Source organism: Cyrtonyx montezumae, unplaced genomic scaffold (assembly GCF_038088225.1).
Source record: "Cyrtonyx montezumae isolate F1298 unplaced genomic scaffold, pur_monq_1.0 scaffold_4, whole genome shotgun sequence".
Lineage (NCBI taxonomy): Eukaryota > Metazoa > Chordata > Aves > Galliformes > Odontophoridae > Cyrtonyx > Cyrtonyx montezumae.
This window is the reverse complement of record NW_027072045.1, coordinates 27589419-27609092: the sequence shown is the minus strand read 5'-3', so window position 1 is coordinate 27609092 and position 19674 is coordinate 27589419. Positions and strand designations below refer to the sequence as shown.

Below are 19674 nucleotides of genomic sequence, written 5' to 3'. Positions count from 1 at the left end.
AACGCATCAAGTAGCTGGCAGAAGAGAAAGAAAGCTTTTATATTCTCCTTTCTCACTTCATTGACTCTATCTCTGAGAAAAGCTAAATTATGATAAGCCAAGGCAATTGTGGGGCACAAAACATGTCCCACATTTCCTACCTTCCCATACAGCTAACTTCTTCCCCTTCTAATAAAGTGCTCAGCCATGGCAAAAGTTGCTTAAACAAAACAGCCTATAAAACTGTACAACCAGCAGCTCAAGCTGTATTAAAATAACTGTATCCAAGCATCACTTAGCTCAGAGGTACAACCAAACTCCACACAGTGTTTATAAGGCACTTCAGTCTCATAATTAATACAAGCCAGTCATGCTACCAATATTTTACTGCAGCCCATATTATGGTAAAAGATAGTTTTACTTAAAAAAATAAAAAAAAAGACAAAGCCCTTGTAAACACTACACTGTGGCACTGAAAATGTACTCTAGCCATACTGGAGATTTGATTAATAAATTAAGTATTTCTACTTTAACACCAAGACAACATAACTTAGATCACATCTCAGTGCTTGCTGCAGGCAGCTTAAATTTATTCTCGTCAGTAACTTTTGATGTGGACAACAACATATGCATACACACGTACTCAGAAGTCTATACTTGGTCAACATGACCTTCAGTTAAAATCGTTCTGTCTGATTCTGAGAATTAAAAACAGAAGCAACTCCTGTAAGAAGAACTGTACAGATGGTAAAGGAAAATATCTCCATTTCCCTCCGTTTGTACCTCTTTACTATTCTCAGAAGGAGAAAAATATACGTAGACCTCATCAATCTAATTAAATCCAAGCTTCCTCAGTCATCTTGCAAAAAAGAATTCTGTTCTTCCCTTTCAAAATTAAATGGGATTAGACAGCTTGGGGGGTGAAGGAAACATCTCTTGGACATCTTTTCACCTGTGCAGACAAGATATTACTGTTTCCTGTCTGTTATTCTTCCTGCAGATGACTACCAGAAAGGCAATCATTCATAACTTAACTCTTAAAATAGAAGAGTGGGGTTGGCATGGTATCATGCTAAACTGTCAGAGCGGCTGGTAGCTGTACTTATCCCTCTGGATAGCTAAGATTCAAGGACAACGAGATCAAGCCAAATCAGCGTGTAACCAGTCAAATTATCTTGGGAGATAAAGCACACATTATCAAACAACATTTATGTTTTTATGAGGAAGGGCTAAAAGTGACCCATAAGGAACTGAAGGGTGTCTGACAGTGAGAAAATCAACATAGAACTGTTACACAAAGACTATCACAGACTTCTCCTTTACTAGGTAAGTCAGTATGAAAGCTGCCAACATACCAAAGACTGAAAGATAAAATATTTTAAGCAGATTAATTTTGGCACTGGAAAACAGAAAAGTCATCTTCGTATTTGACTTTTAAAATATTAGGACATATTTAGAAGAACTTCTCAGTAAAAGGACACTGAAAAGAAGACTAAGTCTATAAATCTATCAGCAACAATTACCTTAAACCCTGTTCCCCAGGACTGGAATTTCTTTTAAGTAAGAAGCAGCTATCCTTTTCTGATATTTATAAGTATTTAACAATTAATCTGTAAGTCAAATAAGGCAACTGAAGGACTGAAAAGTGCTCTGAGGTCCAACTCTGTCATCTGTTCCACACCACGCAGTTCACATGGTACAGAAAGAGCAGCACATAGCATGTTAGAAGAATTCCACAGGCCTGTCCTGACGTGATGTGACAGCGACCTACTGGAGCTTTTCCCCAGACAAGCATCCAGTGACATTCAAGACAACAAGGTTTACAGCAGAAGCTTGTTCCAGCTCTTTCATTATAATCCACAGCACATAAATATCAAGAGAAACTGTAGTGATAACAATAAAAAGCTGAAGAAAGGATCTCCTTCAGCTCACTTACGTAAAACTGTAGCTTTACTGAATTTTCTTTATTTAAAAGAGTTCAACCCTTCATTTAAGAAGACACAGTTAAGTAACAAACAACACGCTCCAAGAGATCAGACAGGATTTCAGTATGCCTCAACTACTTCAAATGAAATATCGCACATCAAAACATTGTTTAATCAGTATCTATTGTGCAAATAAAACTTGCGTACACAGTACAACTTGTACTGTCCAAAACACAGACCTGAATGTCATTTAACTCCTGCTTAACCCCTGAACACTCTAGAACTTTCTATACTTGCAGTAGACGTCTTTTTAAACAGTCTAGCTTATTTAATCATAATTATTCTGTCCACCAACGCTCTATCAGTAGAGTGCATTAAAAAATCTTATCTACAGATCAAAGGCAACTGCTGTTGCCTGTCTGTCGCCAGGAGCTCCAGCAGTTCTAATGTCACAGGTACATTACCGTGATGTACAAATACAAGTTAAATGTCTTTTTCCATCTGCAAAGAACACTAAGACTATATTTGGTCAGTAATTCAATCACAAACGCTTTCAGCACACATTGTTTCTTTCCCCAAAGGAATTAAACCTTCATTATCAGAATGCATTTTTACTGCTTGAAAAACTAGGATCTTGCTGAGAAACATGCAAAATTTCAGCATGGAAAAATCTGACAGCTATAGATCCTAATTCATTTAAGATACCTAGTTCACCTTACCTGTGGATAAACTACTTGTCAGTTTGGGGTTTTTTTGGTACTATGAAAAAATGCAAAAATAATGGTAATATAACAGATAAGCAATTGTGTGCAAGGGCTGGCTGGAAAAAAAATAAAAAAACTCCAAACCTTTTTTTATCTAGTCACGCAGATGCAAACAAAAGGGAACAAATCCCTCACTATCTTTATCCTAAGGGAAAGAAATGTGAAACCAATCCTAAATAGCTCGTCTTATTCAGAAGATAGGACTTTTGTACAAGTATTCCACTTGTCATTACAGAAAAGACACTGAATAAACAAACTTATGTAAAGGCTTACAAGCAAAGCATTTTCTACAGTCTTTCGTACAAACTATCTTAAAAAAAAAGTTGTTACATAATATGGATTTAAAGGATAGCAGAGAGGACATTCAAACAGCAAGTTCTTCAGGCAGCACAGAGAGAACAGTGATAGGGTAGATGCAGCAAGTCTGGGCTTGAGGCACTGAGAATTGCACTTCAGCTATTGATAGTTATTGTTACTACTGGCATGCTACTACTTCACATCATAAACAGCTTTAAGAGCTTTAAGATAATTTAACTAAATTCTGAAATAGAAGCCTTAGAATATTGAGTTATTTGTACATCTAAGCATACAGATCACAAAGAGCAAGAATTTTCCAACCTGGGCATCTTCTGCTCAGTGAATATTTACTCTCACTTAAGAATGGACTCTGGCTGAACTATCAGTTATTACACAGAGCATATCATATTCTGATAAGCCTCCCATCATCTCCAAGGTGTATATACACTTCACAAGTTAGTAACTGAAAGAACTTCAGTATTTGTTTTAGAATGTATCATAAGTGGGGCAAAGAAAAAGGTTTTCAAAATGCTGGCATAAAAACATCAGAATCCTCCCCTGGATATAATCATAGAATCATAGGGGTTGGAAGGGACCTCTAGAGATCATCGAGTCCAGCCCCCTTGCCAAAGCAGGTTCCCTACACCAGGTCGCACAGGTAGGCATCCAGGTGGGTCTTGAATATCTCCAGAGAAGGAGATTCCACCACCTCTCTGTGCAGCTGTGCCAGTGCTCCGTCACCCTCACCATAAGGAAGTTCTTGTGCACATTCGTGCAGAACCTCCTGTGCTGCAGTTTCTAAAGACAGTATGTACTAGTATTTTTACTTTACATTTCCAAATATATGTCCAAAAACTTTGACATAATATACAGTATCTGCTTCACATATAGAGTTTTTATATTTTAATATACAGCACTCAAAAATAAAAGTTAAGGGTTATTTTGCCTGAACACAGAAGATGAACTAAAACTGGAATCTGAACTTGAAGCTTCTTTGGGTATGGCACCTCTTGACAAACTGCGCAGAAACAGCAACTATTACCATAACTGCTTCTATACATAAACTGATGCAAGACGAAGACAAATTGAGATGAACACAGACATTTAAACAGCATGTGCATCGACCACAGTAAGAGACTTTTTCACAAATGAATTTTTTTCCATCTATTTTAAAAAATAGTAATTGTCTGGTTTTCAGAAATGTTACTTAATATACAGCACACAATAATGAAGAGCAAAGGCTATTTCTGAAAACACAACATTTCTGCTTTAGAAATCTACATATGCACGTATACAGGAAAGAAAATACATATAGTATGCATATATATCACCATGAAGGGCTTACAGTTCTTTGTGCTTCTCCTCCGCAAGAATTTGGTCATTTGGTTTCAGCCCGTACCTTGGGAAAATAAACAACACAAAATAGTTAATTCATTTGAAAAAAATAACTTTAAAGCATAGTTTTATACTACGGTAAATTACTGAGCTACGCAATATTTGTTGATTCAGGTAGCTCTGACATTGTAAGGCAGCAACAAAGCTCTCAAAAGAGAATTCTACATCTTGATAAAGTTTACCACCACACGTAACTTTGGCTTTATACCCAGCATCGAATTAGACCAGCCACTGACTTCCCACGTATCAAAAATTATTGCACTTGACAACAAAATTACAAATAGAACTCAAAATTTGAGAAAACACAGTACTGAGGAATAAGACTGTGAACGCTGTAACTGGGCACAGTGTTTTCCCTTCTATTAAATACAGATATTAACTGCAAAAAGTCTTTGGTAAAAAGAATAACTATGTCAATAGGCCATTATGAGGGCAATTTCTGCAGCCCACATAGGAAGCCTCTGCTGCAAGTCAGGGTCTGAAAGCAGCCTTGCTTTCTAGCTCAGGCTGGCAGGCAGCCCTAGAAGCAGGCTGCGTATGCTGCAGGTCCAGGGAGCACTGAGTGCTGCTGCTCCTGCTGCAGGCAGCATTGTCACTCACTGGGGAAAACCCTTAAAAAGTCACCTCGTTGGTGCTGTATCTCCAAACATTATTTTGCCATCTCAAACTATCCCACAGATCTAACAACTGTGGGGGTTTGCTGTTGTTTTTTTGTTCATTTATTTTGTTTACTTCCACGGACAGCCCTCAGGAACGGAAGCAGCTGGAAGTAGGCAACATTTGGGGTAAATGTGCAAACAGTAACTCCTTGATCTTCAGACACAAAGAGCTCCTCACTGTCACTTTGCCCCCTGTTTTTGTCCCTTTCTGCAGTCAAGTGCAGAACCACAAACCACTCCTGAGTAAAGATTCCGGTCAATCAATCAAACCGTCTTGCATATTGATTGTTGTTTCAAATAAGCAGCTAAAACATTCTGTATTCCTTGTATCGCTTCCTGATAACATTCTCTGAAACTGTTCTTTTCCAGTATCCATTTAAAATGCAAGCATCAACCCCAGACACATTCTCAAGCTCACCAGAGCTGCATTCAGACATACCAGACACTGGCTAACTGACCCATTTTTCCCGTTCACATTTCCAGAGACTGCTCTCGCTTATTTCCCGTAGCACCACACTGACTTACGTCCATTTTTTACCCTGTTGCTAAACCCTTTGCAGAGTCGCTTCTCATCAGGACGTAGCAGGCTCCATCTGCCTTCTCCTTCTAAATGCACAGTTGGCATTTGACTCAAAGAACAACACTAATGCAGTTCAACAGTAGATTTGGGTCATTTGGTTTAACTGCAAGTCTTCTTTACAGAGTACCACCCTAACACTCCTTACTCCACCTGTTTTAACTGTTGTGATGTTACATTTACTTCTACATCCACATTTTCCTTACCTATTAGCATCAAGCCCTTTTTCTTTAATGAACAAGGTCTGGCCATTTACCAGCCCTCTTCCTAATGCCGCAACACCCCTCTGAGCACCTCCATTTTAAGCACGTTATTCATAGCAAATAATAAGACATCAGGAGAAGAAATGCTACCAGGAAATTTCTGAAGGAGAATCAGTCAGAAACCAAAGGAAGAGAGACCAGATCATGCCAGTGACACCACAGAGCCAGGGCTCTTGTGAGTAGTGCGAGAGGGATCTGCTGCCCCAGTTCCCCTGGTGAACCTTGCATTACCTGTATCTTTTTCATTACCTCCTAAAGATGCATCGTCTGAAAACTCTAAATAATGTAGCACATTTCAAGCAATCAAAGTAACCGGAACAACACATTGCACAAGTATTTCACATTTACGTGTCTACTATTAAGCTAGGAAGTAGAATAAAAGCAAATATGCTGCAGAATTAGGCAAAGGAACCGAAGAGACAACTTGAAATTTCACAGGGCAGAAAAGAGTTCAAACTTCAGTGTGTTTCAGAAGCAGTTCTTCTGTTTCTTCTTCTGAACACTTCATTATGTCCTTTACAGCCATTTAATCCCCTGCAAGAGCAACCAACATTCCAGACACCTGCTTCTGGCAGGCAGCTGTGTAGCCACAGAGGGGACAAAAGAGCCGCAGCTGCAACAGCTATCATCCCATACAGCTGCCATCTTCCCCCAGAACACATCAGCTGCCCTACCAGATAGGCACAGCCCAGCCTGGGAGCACTGCAGCCAGCCTGACTGACAGCCTCACCCACCTGAGGAAGACACGAGGTCCTTATGAAATTTCTGAAGCCACAACATTCATGTTGCACATGTTCCACAACATTCAAGTTGCACATTATACAAACTAATGTCACTCCAACGTACCCTGTTATGATCACAATCAGCTTGCCTGCAAATATTACAAAAAAAAAGCAACCACACACAAAACAAACACTGATCAGTATTCTAACATCCATCTCCTACCCTCAGTTTAAACTACAAAGTTTCACAATCTCTTACACTACTTTTTTTCAAGTATCAAGATAATCAATTTTCTTTTTATACAGAATTCTTTTCAATAGGGTTACAAAAGAGCATGTTTAGGCATTGAACTTAGCAGGAAAAAGAAAAATGAGTAAACTACTCCCCCGAAATTTCAAGAAACACAGACCAAACTTAACTGACTCTCTGGAACTGCATCTCAGTGCTGTTAGACTGCAGCCACCCAAATCAGCCTGCCAAGTGAAGTGATTGGAAAACAACTCATTAGTCCTCAGCAAGCAGGACAAATTTCAGTGAAATAAGCTTGAAATACTTGAATTAAATTATCAAATATGTTTGCACCTTCCATAAACCAAGCTTTCCCAAATGTCTCAATACTTTCCCCATTATCAGAATGGATTTCTACTCTTCTACGCATATGACTTTGTGGGCATTCACATACAACATCATCAACTTAATTTCAGTGTTCACAGCAGTATTTTATTAAATGCCTGCTTCTCATTTTTTTAAAGCATACTAGAACCTGCAAGCTCAGCTCTGACTTTATGCCATGGACCTAAAAGATTCTTCTGAAGTGGTAATCCTATAACTCAACACTTTTTTTTTTCTTCTTTCTTAAATTTCCCCTAATATAACAGGAATAGGAACTAATGCAATTGGACCATAGTCAGCAGTTTGACAAAAGTGCCTTCAGTTCAGCAAAAATGCCCTTCAGGTACCATTCGATTTAATACAGTCTTAACCAAATTAAAAAGAAAAATAGTCTACACTAAATATGGACAGGTTAAAAACAAAAAAAAAAAAAAAACACCACTTTCAAGTGAATACCAAGCTCAGTTCAGAGTCACAAACCAGCACAGACATGAACGCTGCTGCGTTCAGAAGTAGAACCAGAAGAGTCAGGTAAACATCTCCATCACACAGACTGCCCAGAAAGAATGAGGTACATGAAGCTGTACAGATATACATAACCAAGTGGTATTCTCCACAGGAAGCTCTGAACAAAAAACATTTAGCTTTTCAGCCATTCCCCTGACTTGTCTGATAAACAACAAACATGAACAGTACACAGCTCCAACCTGGCTTTAAAAACGAATTAAAAATGGAAAGGATGAACAGGTACATTTCTGACATGTTCTTTGAACTTCACAGAAAAAAAAAATCATTAAAAAAAATTCAAGAGCATGATTTTTCTTGTCCAGTTAGTACTGTCATGGCCTCCTGGGTGCACTAAGCAGACAAAACAGATTTAGAGCTGATGCTGTATTAGACTATGTTTCATAAATAAAAGAAGCAACCCCTTACAGTAGAGCTGTGTGGAAGCATTTCCTCCTAGTTTTTCAACTAAGCCATTAAGAAACTGCTAAGGACTTCAGTATAGACTTCTTGTCCTTAAGATCAGATAGAGCGCATTTTCGTAAGAGTGATTCAGCAGTTACACTGCTTCAGCTTTCAAGTGATGTTAAAGCTCCTTTCACTTCTCTAAAAAAAGAAATGCAGCCTTTCTTCTGGTGTTTTTTCTTAATTATTAATCTTCTGAAACTAGGCCAAGCAGCCAGCAGGACCCCAGTGCTCATGGGCACTTTTCCAGGCTGCACGAGCACTCTTGACCAACACCTCCAATGCAGCCCACAAGACCTCACAGGTAGAAGTGCAGCCACGTGTGAGCCTGCTGCCACAGCTGATCCCTGAGCATTCAGAGGGCAGTGCAGAGAACAGGCCCAAACTCCCAGAACACCTCTAGCTGATGTGAGCTATGGGGCGGGGGGAATGGAGATGCAAGGTCTGGTTTTATTTCCTTCTGCAGTCTTGCTAACCCAGGCTCTAGGGGCTGTGCATTTTCTAAGTCAAGCTGAAAACAAAAACCCACAACCCAGACTATGCCTCATGCAGAAATTCAGCAGCCAAAAGCATCACGAATCAGATACAAACAGCTAAACCAAAATTCAAGTTTTCTGTAACTGGCAAACACACCTACACCAAATATTTGTTTTAAGACATCATTTTTTTTCCATGAACCACCCTAATAACAGACTTCGATTCATATCCTCACAGTCATTGCCTCCTGCCTGACTTGCACTGTTTTTCTTCCCCAGCAGTGAAATACAGTTGCTTTTTCATTCCTTTCCTGTATATTCCTTTCTTTTGTTTTGCTATCTTCTCCCAGCTTCATGCTTCCCATTCCCCCCCCCCAGTTTATCTCCCATTTGGCATCTCATTTTGTGTCTGTGCAGCTTCTCTCACATAGCTTTTCACATGCTCTTCCTGGCCTCAAGCTCACTGCAGACTAGGCACCCCTTCAACACTGATTTTCATCTTTTGCAACAGCTGGTCACTGTTACTCTAGGATGATACAGGTTATATGATTTTAGAAAGTATCCTTACTGAATAGACACTTGCTTCCTTGCCAAACAAAATACAAGAGCAGAATCACTTCCTTGAGAAACTAGAAGATTAAAGAGAGTTTTTATGGATAGCAACACAATTCCAAAGAAAAAAAAAATAAGTTTGGCAACAGTCCACTTACACTAACAAAAGAAAAAACAACCTAAAAGACTTTTCAGACATTCCTTTAGCTAAGTACTGGGGATGAGAGTGACTGAACACCTCAACTAACTTCATCATGTATTAGTGCTAGACCCAGCACCAAGCCACAGACTTGGGAGTGACCTGAGCTGCACGCAGTGAATGCTGGTGAAGCCCACAGATAACGGCAAACCAGCAAGGATACACAGTGACAACAACGTCCTACCAGACACCAAGATGAACCCTCACACAGTAACTTCAAAGCACAAACAGATGCAGAGTCAAGTAGCTAAAGAACAAAAATACAAGCAAGGACAAAGTGTGTCCCACAGAGCAGTAACCTGCAGGGAGGATATCAGATGCCACAATCTGCAGCCAAGTCCACATGAGCTTCCACCTTACGTCAAACATTGGATACATCAAGGAACTAGTTTAATATAGAAATCAGGCAAAGCAAACAGATAAAACAACCAAGAAAAAAAAAAACAGCAGAAGGACAACATGGTGAGTGGTAAACCTCAGTAACTGCTCATATTTTGTCTCTTTTCATTTTTAAATGGAAGACATAGCTAAAATGTTTAAATTAGGAAGAAGCAAACTAGACAGGAAAAAAAGCATAGGGTACAGATAGTGGGAAAGAGGCATGAAAAACAGCATCAAGGGAAATTAAGATACTTCTGCCTCAAGACTGAGGGAAATGAATGCCTTTCCATCACTACCAATAGCATGGAATCAACACCAGGTAGAGAAAACAGCGCACAGCATTATACTGCCAGGGGAATACTCTGCATAACAGAACCAAAGCATCTTCATCAGGATGAGTTAACAAGCAACTTAAGCCACAGATCTTGGCCATGACAGTTACATAATTTCCCAAACTTGAAACACTGCAACTGGAATAGAAACATCAGCGCTCAGAAAACAAAGCCACACCTTGGAGAAGCCACAGAAGAGTTCCAGGGCTCTCATTTTTCCAACATCAGGTTTTTCCCAGTTCCTGTGTACTTGCATGACTGGAGTCCTACTCAGCTGCATCATATCCCACACAAACATCTGTTTTTCAGAAGAAAGCTTTTGGAATTTCCGGGTGAAAGAGATCCTAAAAATACTAGCAGAAAGATATATATATTTTTTTTTTTTTTTTTTTTTTTTTTGCCACAATACCACTCAGGAAAATGAAAGATGGATTTAAACTTGCACACAATTAACTTAAAATTGCACTGCTGAAACCTAGGTGAAAAATAAATAAACAAATGAAATCACTGCACTGTAATATAGCTACCAAGTATTTTGTTTCCCCATTTCCTACATGGATATGAGCACTATTTTCAATGTAAGAGTTACTACGTATCGTTTTTCCTGATTCTTCTTTCTTTGCTTTTTTTTTCTTCCCCCCAACCTCATCCCCTCTCCTCACATCCCAAGTTTTCCTTGGTAGCTGCTTCTAAAAGATTCAGTGCAGAAAATTTGAACTCCCACAACAGGCAGTATGTTTGGAAATCAGGATATTAATCAGCTATTTATTACTGCAAGACACACTTAAAGGGCTTTTGAAATTGAAGTCAAAACAATAATAGGTTTAAATGATTAAAAGGGATTAAGAAAGCCAGGAAAGTTCAAAGCCTGTTACAGCAGAATGCAGAAAACAGTGATCATTTAATAGGTCAACCCTATCACTTTGGGCTTAAGCACATAGCAGGAACCTTGTCAAAAGTTTTCTCAGCTATAGAATGGTGAGCTAAAGATTTAAGACCTCTAAACACTTCCATGGTCTACTTTCACAGTAATAATTTCAGAATTATCTGAGCACAAGCACCTCAGTCTCCTTGTTATTTGAAAGCAATTCCTTTTCAATAGCTATCACCACACTTCATCCCTTTTCTTCAGAGGCTGTTGCTCTGGATGTTCAGAGTACTCATTACATTAGTAGAAATTATACTGACTGAACCTCTAGTGACTTCGCTAAGAAATAAAATACTTAAATTCGTGAAGTATTCACTACTCTGTTTATAGACTGAGCTCTTCAGCATATTTTTTTATCTTTGCAGATTTAATAACTAAGCCATATTTTAGTCCTAGCAGCCTTTTCCATTAGTTTTGTTCTGACAATCTAGTCTTCCCATACAGATTTTTTGGCCAACCAAAAATAAACAATAGCCTGTAGATTAACATTTTATTATAAATGCAAATTAGTTTTCACTATCTTGCATTCAAACTTTAATGAAATCTTGAAACAATTCACAAAAGTTATACACGTATAATCTAAACAACAATGATCTGCAGGGTTCTCAAGTTTACCACAAGTACTTTCTACTGCTTAAAAATTTATTGTTTGCACCAATTTCTACCAGTTCTACAACAGATCCTGCCAGCACCAGGACTGAAATTCCAGCTGCAGAACCTCTCTTCTCATAAGGGGATTATAACAAAGCATCATTAGGGGAAGGCAGTAGCATGACCATGGCTGTGGCTTCTGAGATTCTCCTGTGTGCATCTATGGACCGTTGTAATGGTTTCCTCTAGACAGAAACTCTTTGCATGCCCTACATGAATACACAAGGAATACATGAGCTTTTTTACATGTGAAAAAAAAAAAATCAAACCATTTTTTTCCAGTGAGGCACATTTGTAAAGCAACGCACATTAAGTATCAGCTTGGAGTTCAAAAGGCTCTACACTTATGTAGCAAAATACAGGTCAACACTTCAAAATAACAAAGGAAGTAAACGTTACACTGTTATAAATATAAAACAATTACTTTGAGTTTCATACAATACATTTCACATATACATTTCATAACTGAACTACAACTTTGTGCCCCCACATCTTTTGTGTCTCTTTTCTTCTTTAGAAGAAACAAATTTAATTTCTAAACCATAAATACTTCAGCATTTTTAGTACTAAGAAACATCCCAACAATAAAAATCAGTAAGATGCAGGAAGAGACAACTGCTGCCCAGTAAAATGTTCAAATCAGTAAGTCAGCCCAGAATATTGCTTCTAAGCAACAGAATTCTTCAAAAATAGGACACTTAAAGCACAGAGGCTGTACAAAATCTTTGTTTGTTTAAACACTTTTTTGTCTTTAAAATCTTACGAATTCACCTTTTTTAATTATTCACAGTGTCACAGCAAGACTGGTTTATCATACTTAATCGTTTCATTTAGAAACTAGAACAGTGGCTCTGATATATAAGCTTTTTAAAATCATTATTATTCAAAGTTAGGTAACAGTCAAACATATCTTAAGCTAACTATATGGATATCTGTTTCTACCAGTCAGGCTAGGCAAACACATCCATTTCTCAATCTTACAAACTCGATGAGCCTTTGCTCTGCCCAACAGCAAGGTCTCCATGGCCTGCCTCTGCACCTGCTCACCTGATACAGGACAGGTCAACTTACAGAAGCTTAAACATACAGCTGGCAGGTAGTTCATATCCTTTGATTCACCTTTTCCAAAAATTATTTTAACACTGACTAGAATAAATAGTAAAGAACTTGGCAAGCCACTTAAAGCACTACCTTTATTGGAAAAAAGTAGTATATGAAAAGTGGCAGGTTTTTTTTTTTTTTTTTTCCTTTACTGCACCAAAAATATCTTTGTTTCATTATAAAGGATGCAGGAGCAATGCCAAGAGAGAGACTAAGGGAAGATCTCGACAGAAACTCTTTGGTCGGCTATCATGGGAGGATCACAGATTCCAAGAACAGCAATTACTGATTCTGGGAAGAACTGTTTCTCCCTTTAGCCTCTAGCCACTTCCACTGTGTTTTGCGTCTTAACTCTTCACCCACAGCGGTAGCCACAACATCAAGACCAGGCATCCAAGGATCTGGTGGACAGAAAAAGAACAACTGAGGCACGTGGACAGCTCCTGCCCAAACACAGGGCCTGAAGGAGCCTCCTGCTTCAGCTGAAGAACAATTCAACATTGGGCTGGTTGCAGCAAAACATTTTCGAACATTTTTAATTTTGTGAGTTAACAGAAATGTGAAATTCAAATTATCCTGCTAAAGAACCAGGCTTCTTTTATTATTATTTTTTACCCCAGTTTATATATTTAAATTGAACTGTCCTACTTTTGAAAACAAGACAGCTATGCTTCACATGCTCTTGGCTAAAACAGGATCATGTAATTGGTGCTTCCAAACAAAAAAGCAACTTACCTTATAATTAATTCTGTATTTGAACAACGCAAACCACTGACACAACTCTACACAAAGTTTGCCCCAGCTCATGTGTCAGAAATACCCCTAACACAATAACTGCTAAAGAAAGAGGTCACATTTTGCACAAGTTATTACAAGAATAGCATTTTTCCCCTCTAAAGTAATGACAATGTAATTTCAAGCTTTTAGTCTCCAGAAATAAGAGATACCCAACAACTTGTCATTTTTTGAATTACTAAGAAATATTGCAGACATTGAAACTTCACTGACAATTTAGGATATGAATCTGAACACACCACCCTGTGCACACTAACTAACAGCTGCATCCTGTTGTTCTCTAGTACTGCAGCACAGACCAAAATCACAATCACAAACTATCAAGAATAATGAAGGTTCAACAGAATGCTGGAACACACTCTTACAAAAATGAAGCTGCAGTAACTAGAAAAGAAAACAGATTTGGGGAGGCCTTCAGTCTCCTTCTTCTCCACTCTATCAAAAGCTCCATCAAAAACATTCCCAAGAGTTCCTCTAACTTCATGTTATCATTCACTTGCTACAGTTCGTCATACTAGGATATGGTGTTCCCCTTTATGCTCTGTCATGTGTGTGTCAGATTATTGCACCCCTGTCACTTCAGGACAAGGGGAAAAAAAAACAAACAGAAGAACAAATCACTGGAGCAAGCTGGAAAATTAATTACATCAAATTCTCTAACCATAGCTGCCTAGTCTATATCAGATAAGACAGACATAAAACCACAAGTTCAAAGTAGGACTGGAAAATGAAGGTCACTTAAACATTAAAAATCAATTCACGTAGCTCGCAAAGATACAGACTTTCTGTGAGCAATTATCAAGTTGAGCTAAGAGATACAGCATTGTTTCATAGGGTTTGACACAGGTTTAGAATCTAATGACACACAACAAACATCTACACCAGCAGCTGGTGAGCTTGGGGACGAATCTCCTGATAGCAATTAAAAAATAATAAAGCATAACACTCTCAGTGAGCTATCCCATTATAGTAGTAAAAAAGAGAGCCAACTGTTTGTGAAATGACTGATCTTCGTCCCACGTTTACTCTGAACTTACTATGGAACTTCAGGCTTCCTGACCTCACATCCACAACACAGATTTGGTCTTTCTCCAGTAACTTGGAACACGCAGATTTCCACCCCATCAAAAACAAAGTAAGATTCAAACAGTAGGTTTGCCCTTCTTCAGCTCTTGACTAAAGGAAAACAAGAACACCAGTAATTCAGAGGCACTCCCACTGCCTCCACCCCCACGAGCTATAGCAGACACCACAGGTCCAACTCTGCAGAGCAGCAGGGTACACCTGGAGCAATACAGTAACAGCAGCACAAGCACCTCAGAACATAGGTTAGAATAACACTGATGCAGTAGTCGCACACTGTTGAGGAATAGCCTGGTCAAGTCTTAAGTTACTAAAAAAAGATACGTTAAACATTATTAGTTTCAAGGATGGACACACACACCCAGGGAAGAAGAGCTACTGAGGTTGCACTCTGCCTGAATGAAGTACAACCAAACAAGCAATAACATGCATTAAGATTTTTAAGTAAATTCTAAGTTTTATCTCCTATATGGAGTGCCAACCGCTTGAAATCTGCTTTCTTTAAAAAAATAGCCTCTCTTTTCTGACACTCGTATAACAAATCAATTTATCTACAGTAATAAACAACAATAAAACACCCAGTATGTGACAAATAATTGCTCATTTTTAACTGAATTTTCCTATTTTTCAATTAACGAGCAATCAACTTTCCACTACATTACTAAAATAAATAGAAGAGAGCTCTACTTCTCCAGCACTATTGGCAATTCCAGTTCTCTGTTCTATGGGAATAGTAAACAACGTCATAATCATATTTCATTATTCTGCAATTAAAAGGAATGTCTGCAGCAACACGCAGAATATTGTCTTTTATCTACAGTATTCTAAATAAAACCCCAATCTTATAATTGTATGATATGAAAACTCTTTTTCAATAAAAATTACAAAAAAAAAAAAATGAAGGCATAAATAAGCAAGTATACAGAAAAATGGAAACCCCTGTTTTAGATGGATAACAAGAATGGGAATATTTCACACTCATGAATGTATTACATCCAATTTACAAGAATGTAAGTTAATTACAAGCTTGTGAAGGTTCCCAAGTAATTACAAGCTCTTCTAGAAGCACTGCTCAAGCTCAGAGTACCCTGGAAATGTAACAATTCCTCATGCAGAACTCCATCTCTCCATAGGTAAAGTTTTTCATATAGCCTTTCCTAAATGGAGCTTAACTAAAATCTTTCACTCATTAAAACTATACATTTAACCAAATGCACTAGGAAAAATTCTCAGGCTTGTAGAAAGCTCTAATTATGCTGTCAAGCAAGCTACCAAATTTATTGGCACATTAATTCCAAGAGGTCTTTTTAAAGACAGCCATCATTACCTTCAGTTTTTGTAAGCAAATGTTGAATTTATTTTTTTTTTTAATTTAACAGCAGTCAGACAATGCAATTCAGCTTAGCAGTATCAACACTGTTTTGGGTTCAGACCTTGAGATAAGCTAAATTGGGTTCTACATATGTAACTCAACCCACAAGGTAATAATAATAAAATCCTCAGCTGTTCAGCTTCTCTACCAACTGAGCCAACACAATCCAGACATTTTAAGTAGAGTTATTCCACTATGATTACTGAAACAATGGAATATTATAGAAAACAATCTTTAAGTAAATTTTCAGGGACGATATGTTTTTCAAGTTTATACTGGATACTTTTTGTACATATAGCATTACACAGACAAATAATATAATCTCCGACTAAAAGCAATACAAAAGTTGCTAACACATTCTAAAGGGTTGATGAAGTAGCCCAAGTCAAGCTAAAAACATTAACGAAGGTTAAAAGGCTTAAAGTTGTTTTGGCTTTTCTATTTCATTTCTATCGGGCAGCAAAATCCAAATCAGTATCTTGTGCATTCTCTGATCCTGTGATGCAGCACAGAACTACCCCCTGCCTCTCTCGGTCCTCCTTCAAGTTCACTCCAGCATGTTCGTAGGGAACAGCTAAACAGAACAGCCTTCATTTCAGTGCATGCAGGCAGATATTTTTCTTTAAGTTGCTGTCAAAGCTTCTTCCTTATTTATAAACCTATAACTCACAGAGGTGAGAAAACATTCAAGTAAACAAATCCTCACTTCCATCATACCAAGTGCTGTAAGAAACAAGAAAGCTGAATTTACCAGATGCTAATATTGCTCATTTAGTAAAAGATTGTGCTTAACTAACATGTGACTCTGCAGCAGTGCATAGCAGTGAGGAAAGGCAGAGAATTATCGAGAATTTTTGTTTCTCCTGTGATGATCCAACACCTTCCAGTACTGTAGATAGATAGCCAACAGTTCACTGCAGGTGATACACATTGTACTTGGGAAGTTACAGATCAACATGACTGCATTTCTTCCCTCACTGCAATAAGGGCCTCTTTTCATACATTAACTATCACCACAGTAACACATATGTATTTCAAAAATCCCATTCATTTTTCCTCTCTATCTTCTTCAAACCTGTTTTTCAATAGAAGTAAAAAGGACCTTAAACCCTATTCTTGGTTTATGCATATTATTTCTTCTATATTTACAACAGCATCACAAAGCAGGAAATAGAACAAAACAGCAGATTATCCACAGTCCAAGAAAGATTAGAAAAAAATAGAGACTTTACGTATGCTATTACGATGGAAAGAGCAGCAATGATGGCAGAGTAGCAAGGCCCTAGGCTGCAGCAAATGAGGATTTGCTCAAGTACAACAGCCTTGGGCACAGAAATAAAGAAAAGAAGCTACTTACCTTCAGAAAGCCTCAGGTACGCAGGGATCTCCAGAGAGATACCCTTGCCTCCACTGCAACTCTTAAATGAGGTCTGGGAAGGGCTGAATCCTGGCTCCACCCCTTCCAGTCACTCAAGTGCACTGCATGTACCTGAGTTCCCTTGGGTTGACCCTGCCTTCCCACCACGTGCTCCATCACTGCTTCAGGCCGTGACTTAACATTTCTGCTACACATGAACCATGCAAAGATTGCCCTAGACCCCAGATTTAAGAAAAAATATCCCACATAGGCAGAAAAAGACTTGGCTGCTTTGACAACTGATAAGTAAATCAAACAGCATTCTTACAACTTGTCATCCTGAACTATGATGCTGACTAAGTAATTTGTATGGAGATGAAAATTAAAATGAAAATTGGAATTCAAGTATCAAGGTGAGCAAGCACATCCCACTCCATGTGATTGTGGCTCCAGTCAAGTGTCCAGGAAACAGGGTGAAATAAAGCAAGGAGTGTTCTTAACCCTGATACTGTAAATATCGTACATGCCACAATCTCTTCTGAATCTCCATTCCTTTATAATAGAACAGGCTAAAAGACTTTTACATGCTTACACAGCTGTTGCCAACTACAATTATTTTTCTCACCTTCCTATTGACTAATTGGTGAAGAGCAAAGGTTTCCCATTATTTAAATTCCCACAACTAGATAACAGTTCTGTGAACATGAGTTAATCATTAACAATTTCTTCTGCTTCCATAACTCATGCAGTCATAGACCAAGATGTTCAACAGCAGATTTGTCCTTTCTGTGAACACATGCTTTACAACTGCTGGATGTGTACCTGAGATGCCAAGCAATGACTAGGCTCTGCAGCTGAAATATTTCAGCTACAGTCAGATAAATGTCAAAAGTTAAGTATGCACAAAACACTGTGTTGCTCTTTCTTGAGAGAGCAATGATACAACACTGCATCCCAGCCGCAGGGCACAGGAGTATTCCAAGAGTCAGAGGTACTGAATTGCTGCAGAAGATACTCTTGAAGTACCACTATACATTAATTACAATTTCTTTGTTTGCTTTAGTCAATGCAACATACATCACATTCTACTCAGTTGTACTTAAATGGCTCTTACAGATCCAGTAGATAAAGGAATTATTGATGTTTAACATCACAGGTAAAATCTAGTGAAGAAATTAATAAATACCTGTTAGCCAAGTTACTTTCATAGATTAATGCAATTCACCCACAAAGCACCTCCTCTATCATCTTTTTTTCTTACTCTTTTCACTCCTAGACAGTAAATAAGCTGCTTTTTCAGTAAGTTTTTGTATCTCAAAAAAACGTGAGGAAAGAAAAATACAACTTGTTATTGAGTTAGTACAATTTAAAAGGTCACACAGAAACCTGCCTTTCTAATACTTCTTCCAAGTAGACACTCAGAAAACAAACAAACAAACAGGGACAATTACTTCAAGGCTGTTCTCCAGTTCCATGTACAGAACTATTAGTGGCTTTGGGTACCACCTGATTTTAATAGTGCTAGCAACATTGCTAAGACTAGTTAGATTGTTTCCCCAGAGAGAGAAGTGAGAGCAAAAAAAAAAACCTCCAAAATGGAGGTCAAAATTCAGCAGCTCAGGTAATGACAGACTGCTGATGTGGTGTGAGAAACTGACTGGCATGGTGAAGTTCTGCAATGACACAAATTAAGACCACCTCCCATAGAAAAAGTCTGAAAAATGGTTAATGCTTTCCTAACGTGTCGAGAGAGGAAAATACTTCCAGGAAAGCCAAGATTAAACCACAAATCTGTCTTGAAAGGAAAGTGATAGGGCTATGTTAACAGGCATAAATACCCACACAACCCTTTAACATTGCACATTTCTTCAAACCAGTCCTACACAGTAGCAAGTTGCTTTGAATCTGCCAGGGGTAGGACTGCCATTACATATTCATTTTCAAGTTCATAAATAAAATCGTTTGTATACCATTTAAATATTGTTAGAAAGACCTACCTTCCTACACAATTTTATGCTGTTTCCATTTGTATTTTCTACATAAAAGTTACAAAATTAATCTGGCTAGCAGTACTCATTTTAATACTCCCATTTCATTGAAAATAGATATTCTGAACAAAGGTATTGACTCTTAGAAGAGTGGTTCTACAAAAGAAGAGAATGAACTAACAGGAACAGCCTCTTCACACACTTTCGAGCCAGAGTCCAGCAGGACTGATGACTTCATTAAAAAGCTCATCAATTTGAAGAGGTGAGATACTCCAGAAGTGAACAGCGATTGCAAA

General features: G+C 38.2%; 1 protein-coding gene across 7 annotated transcripts in view; it reads right to left on the bottom strand.

The window, feature by feature from the left end:
• The window catches only part of ADK (adenosine kinase), a 260222-nt gene that overhangs the window by 225617 nt on the left and 14931 nt on the right, over positions 1-19674 (bottom strand). For 5 of the 7 annotated variants that reach the window (XM_065746525.1, XM_065746524.1, XM_065746521.1 and 2 more), the window contains exon 3: positions 4311-4364. The exons of the other annotated variants lie outside the window; for them this stretch is intronic. In XM_065746525.1, the coding sequence (XP_065602597.1) occupies positions 4311-4364 (54 nt within the window). The remainder of the gene's footprint in view (positions 1-4310; positions 4365-19674) is intronic. 7 annotated transcript variants of the gene reach the window in all.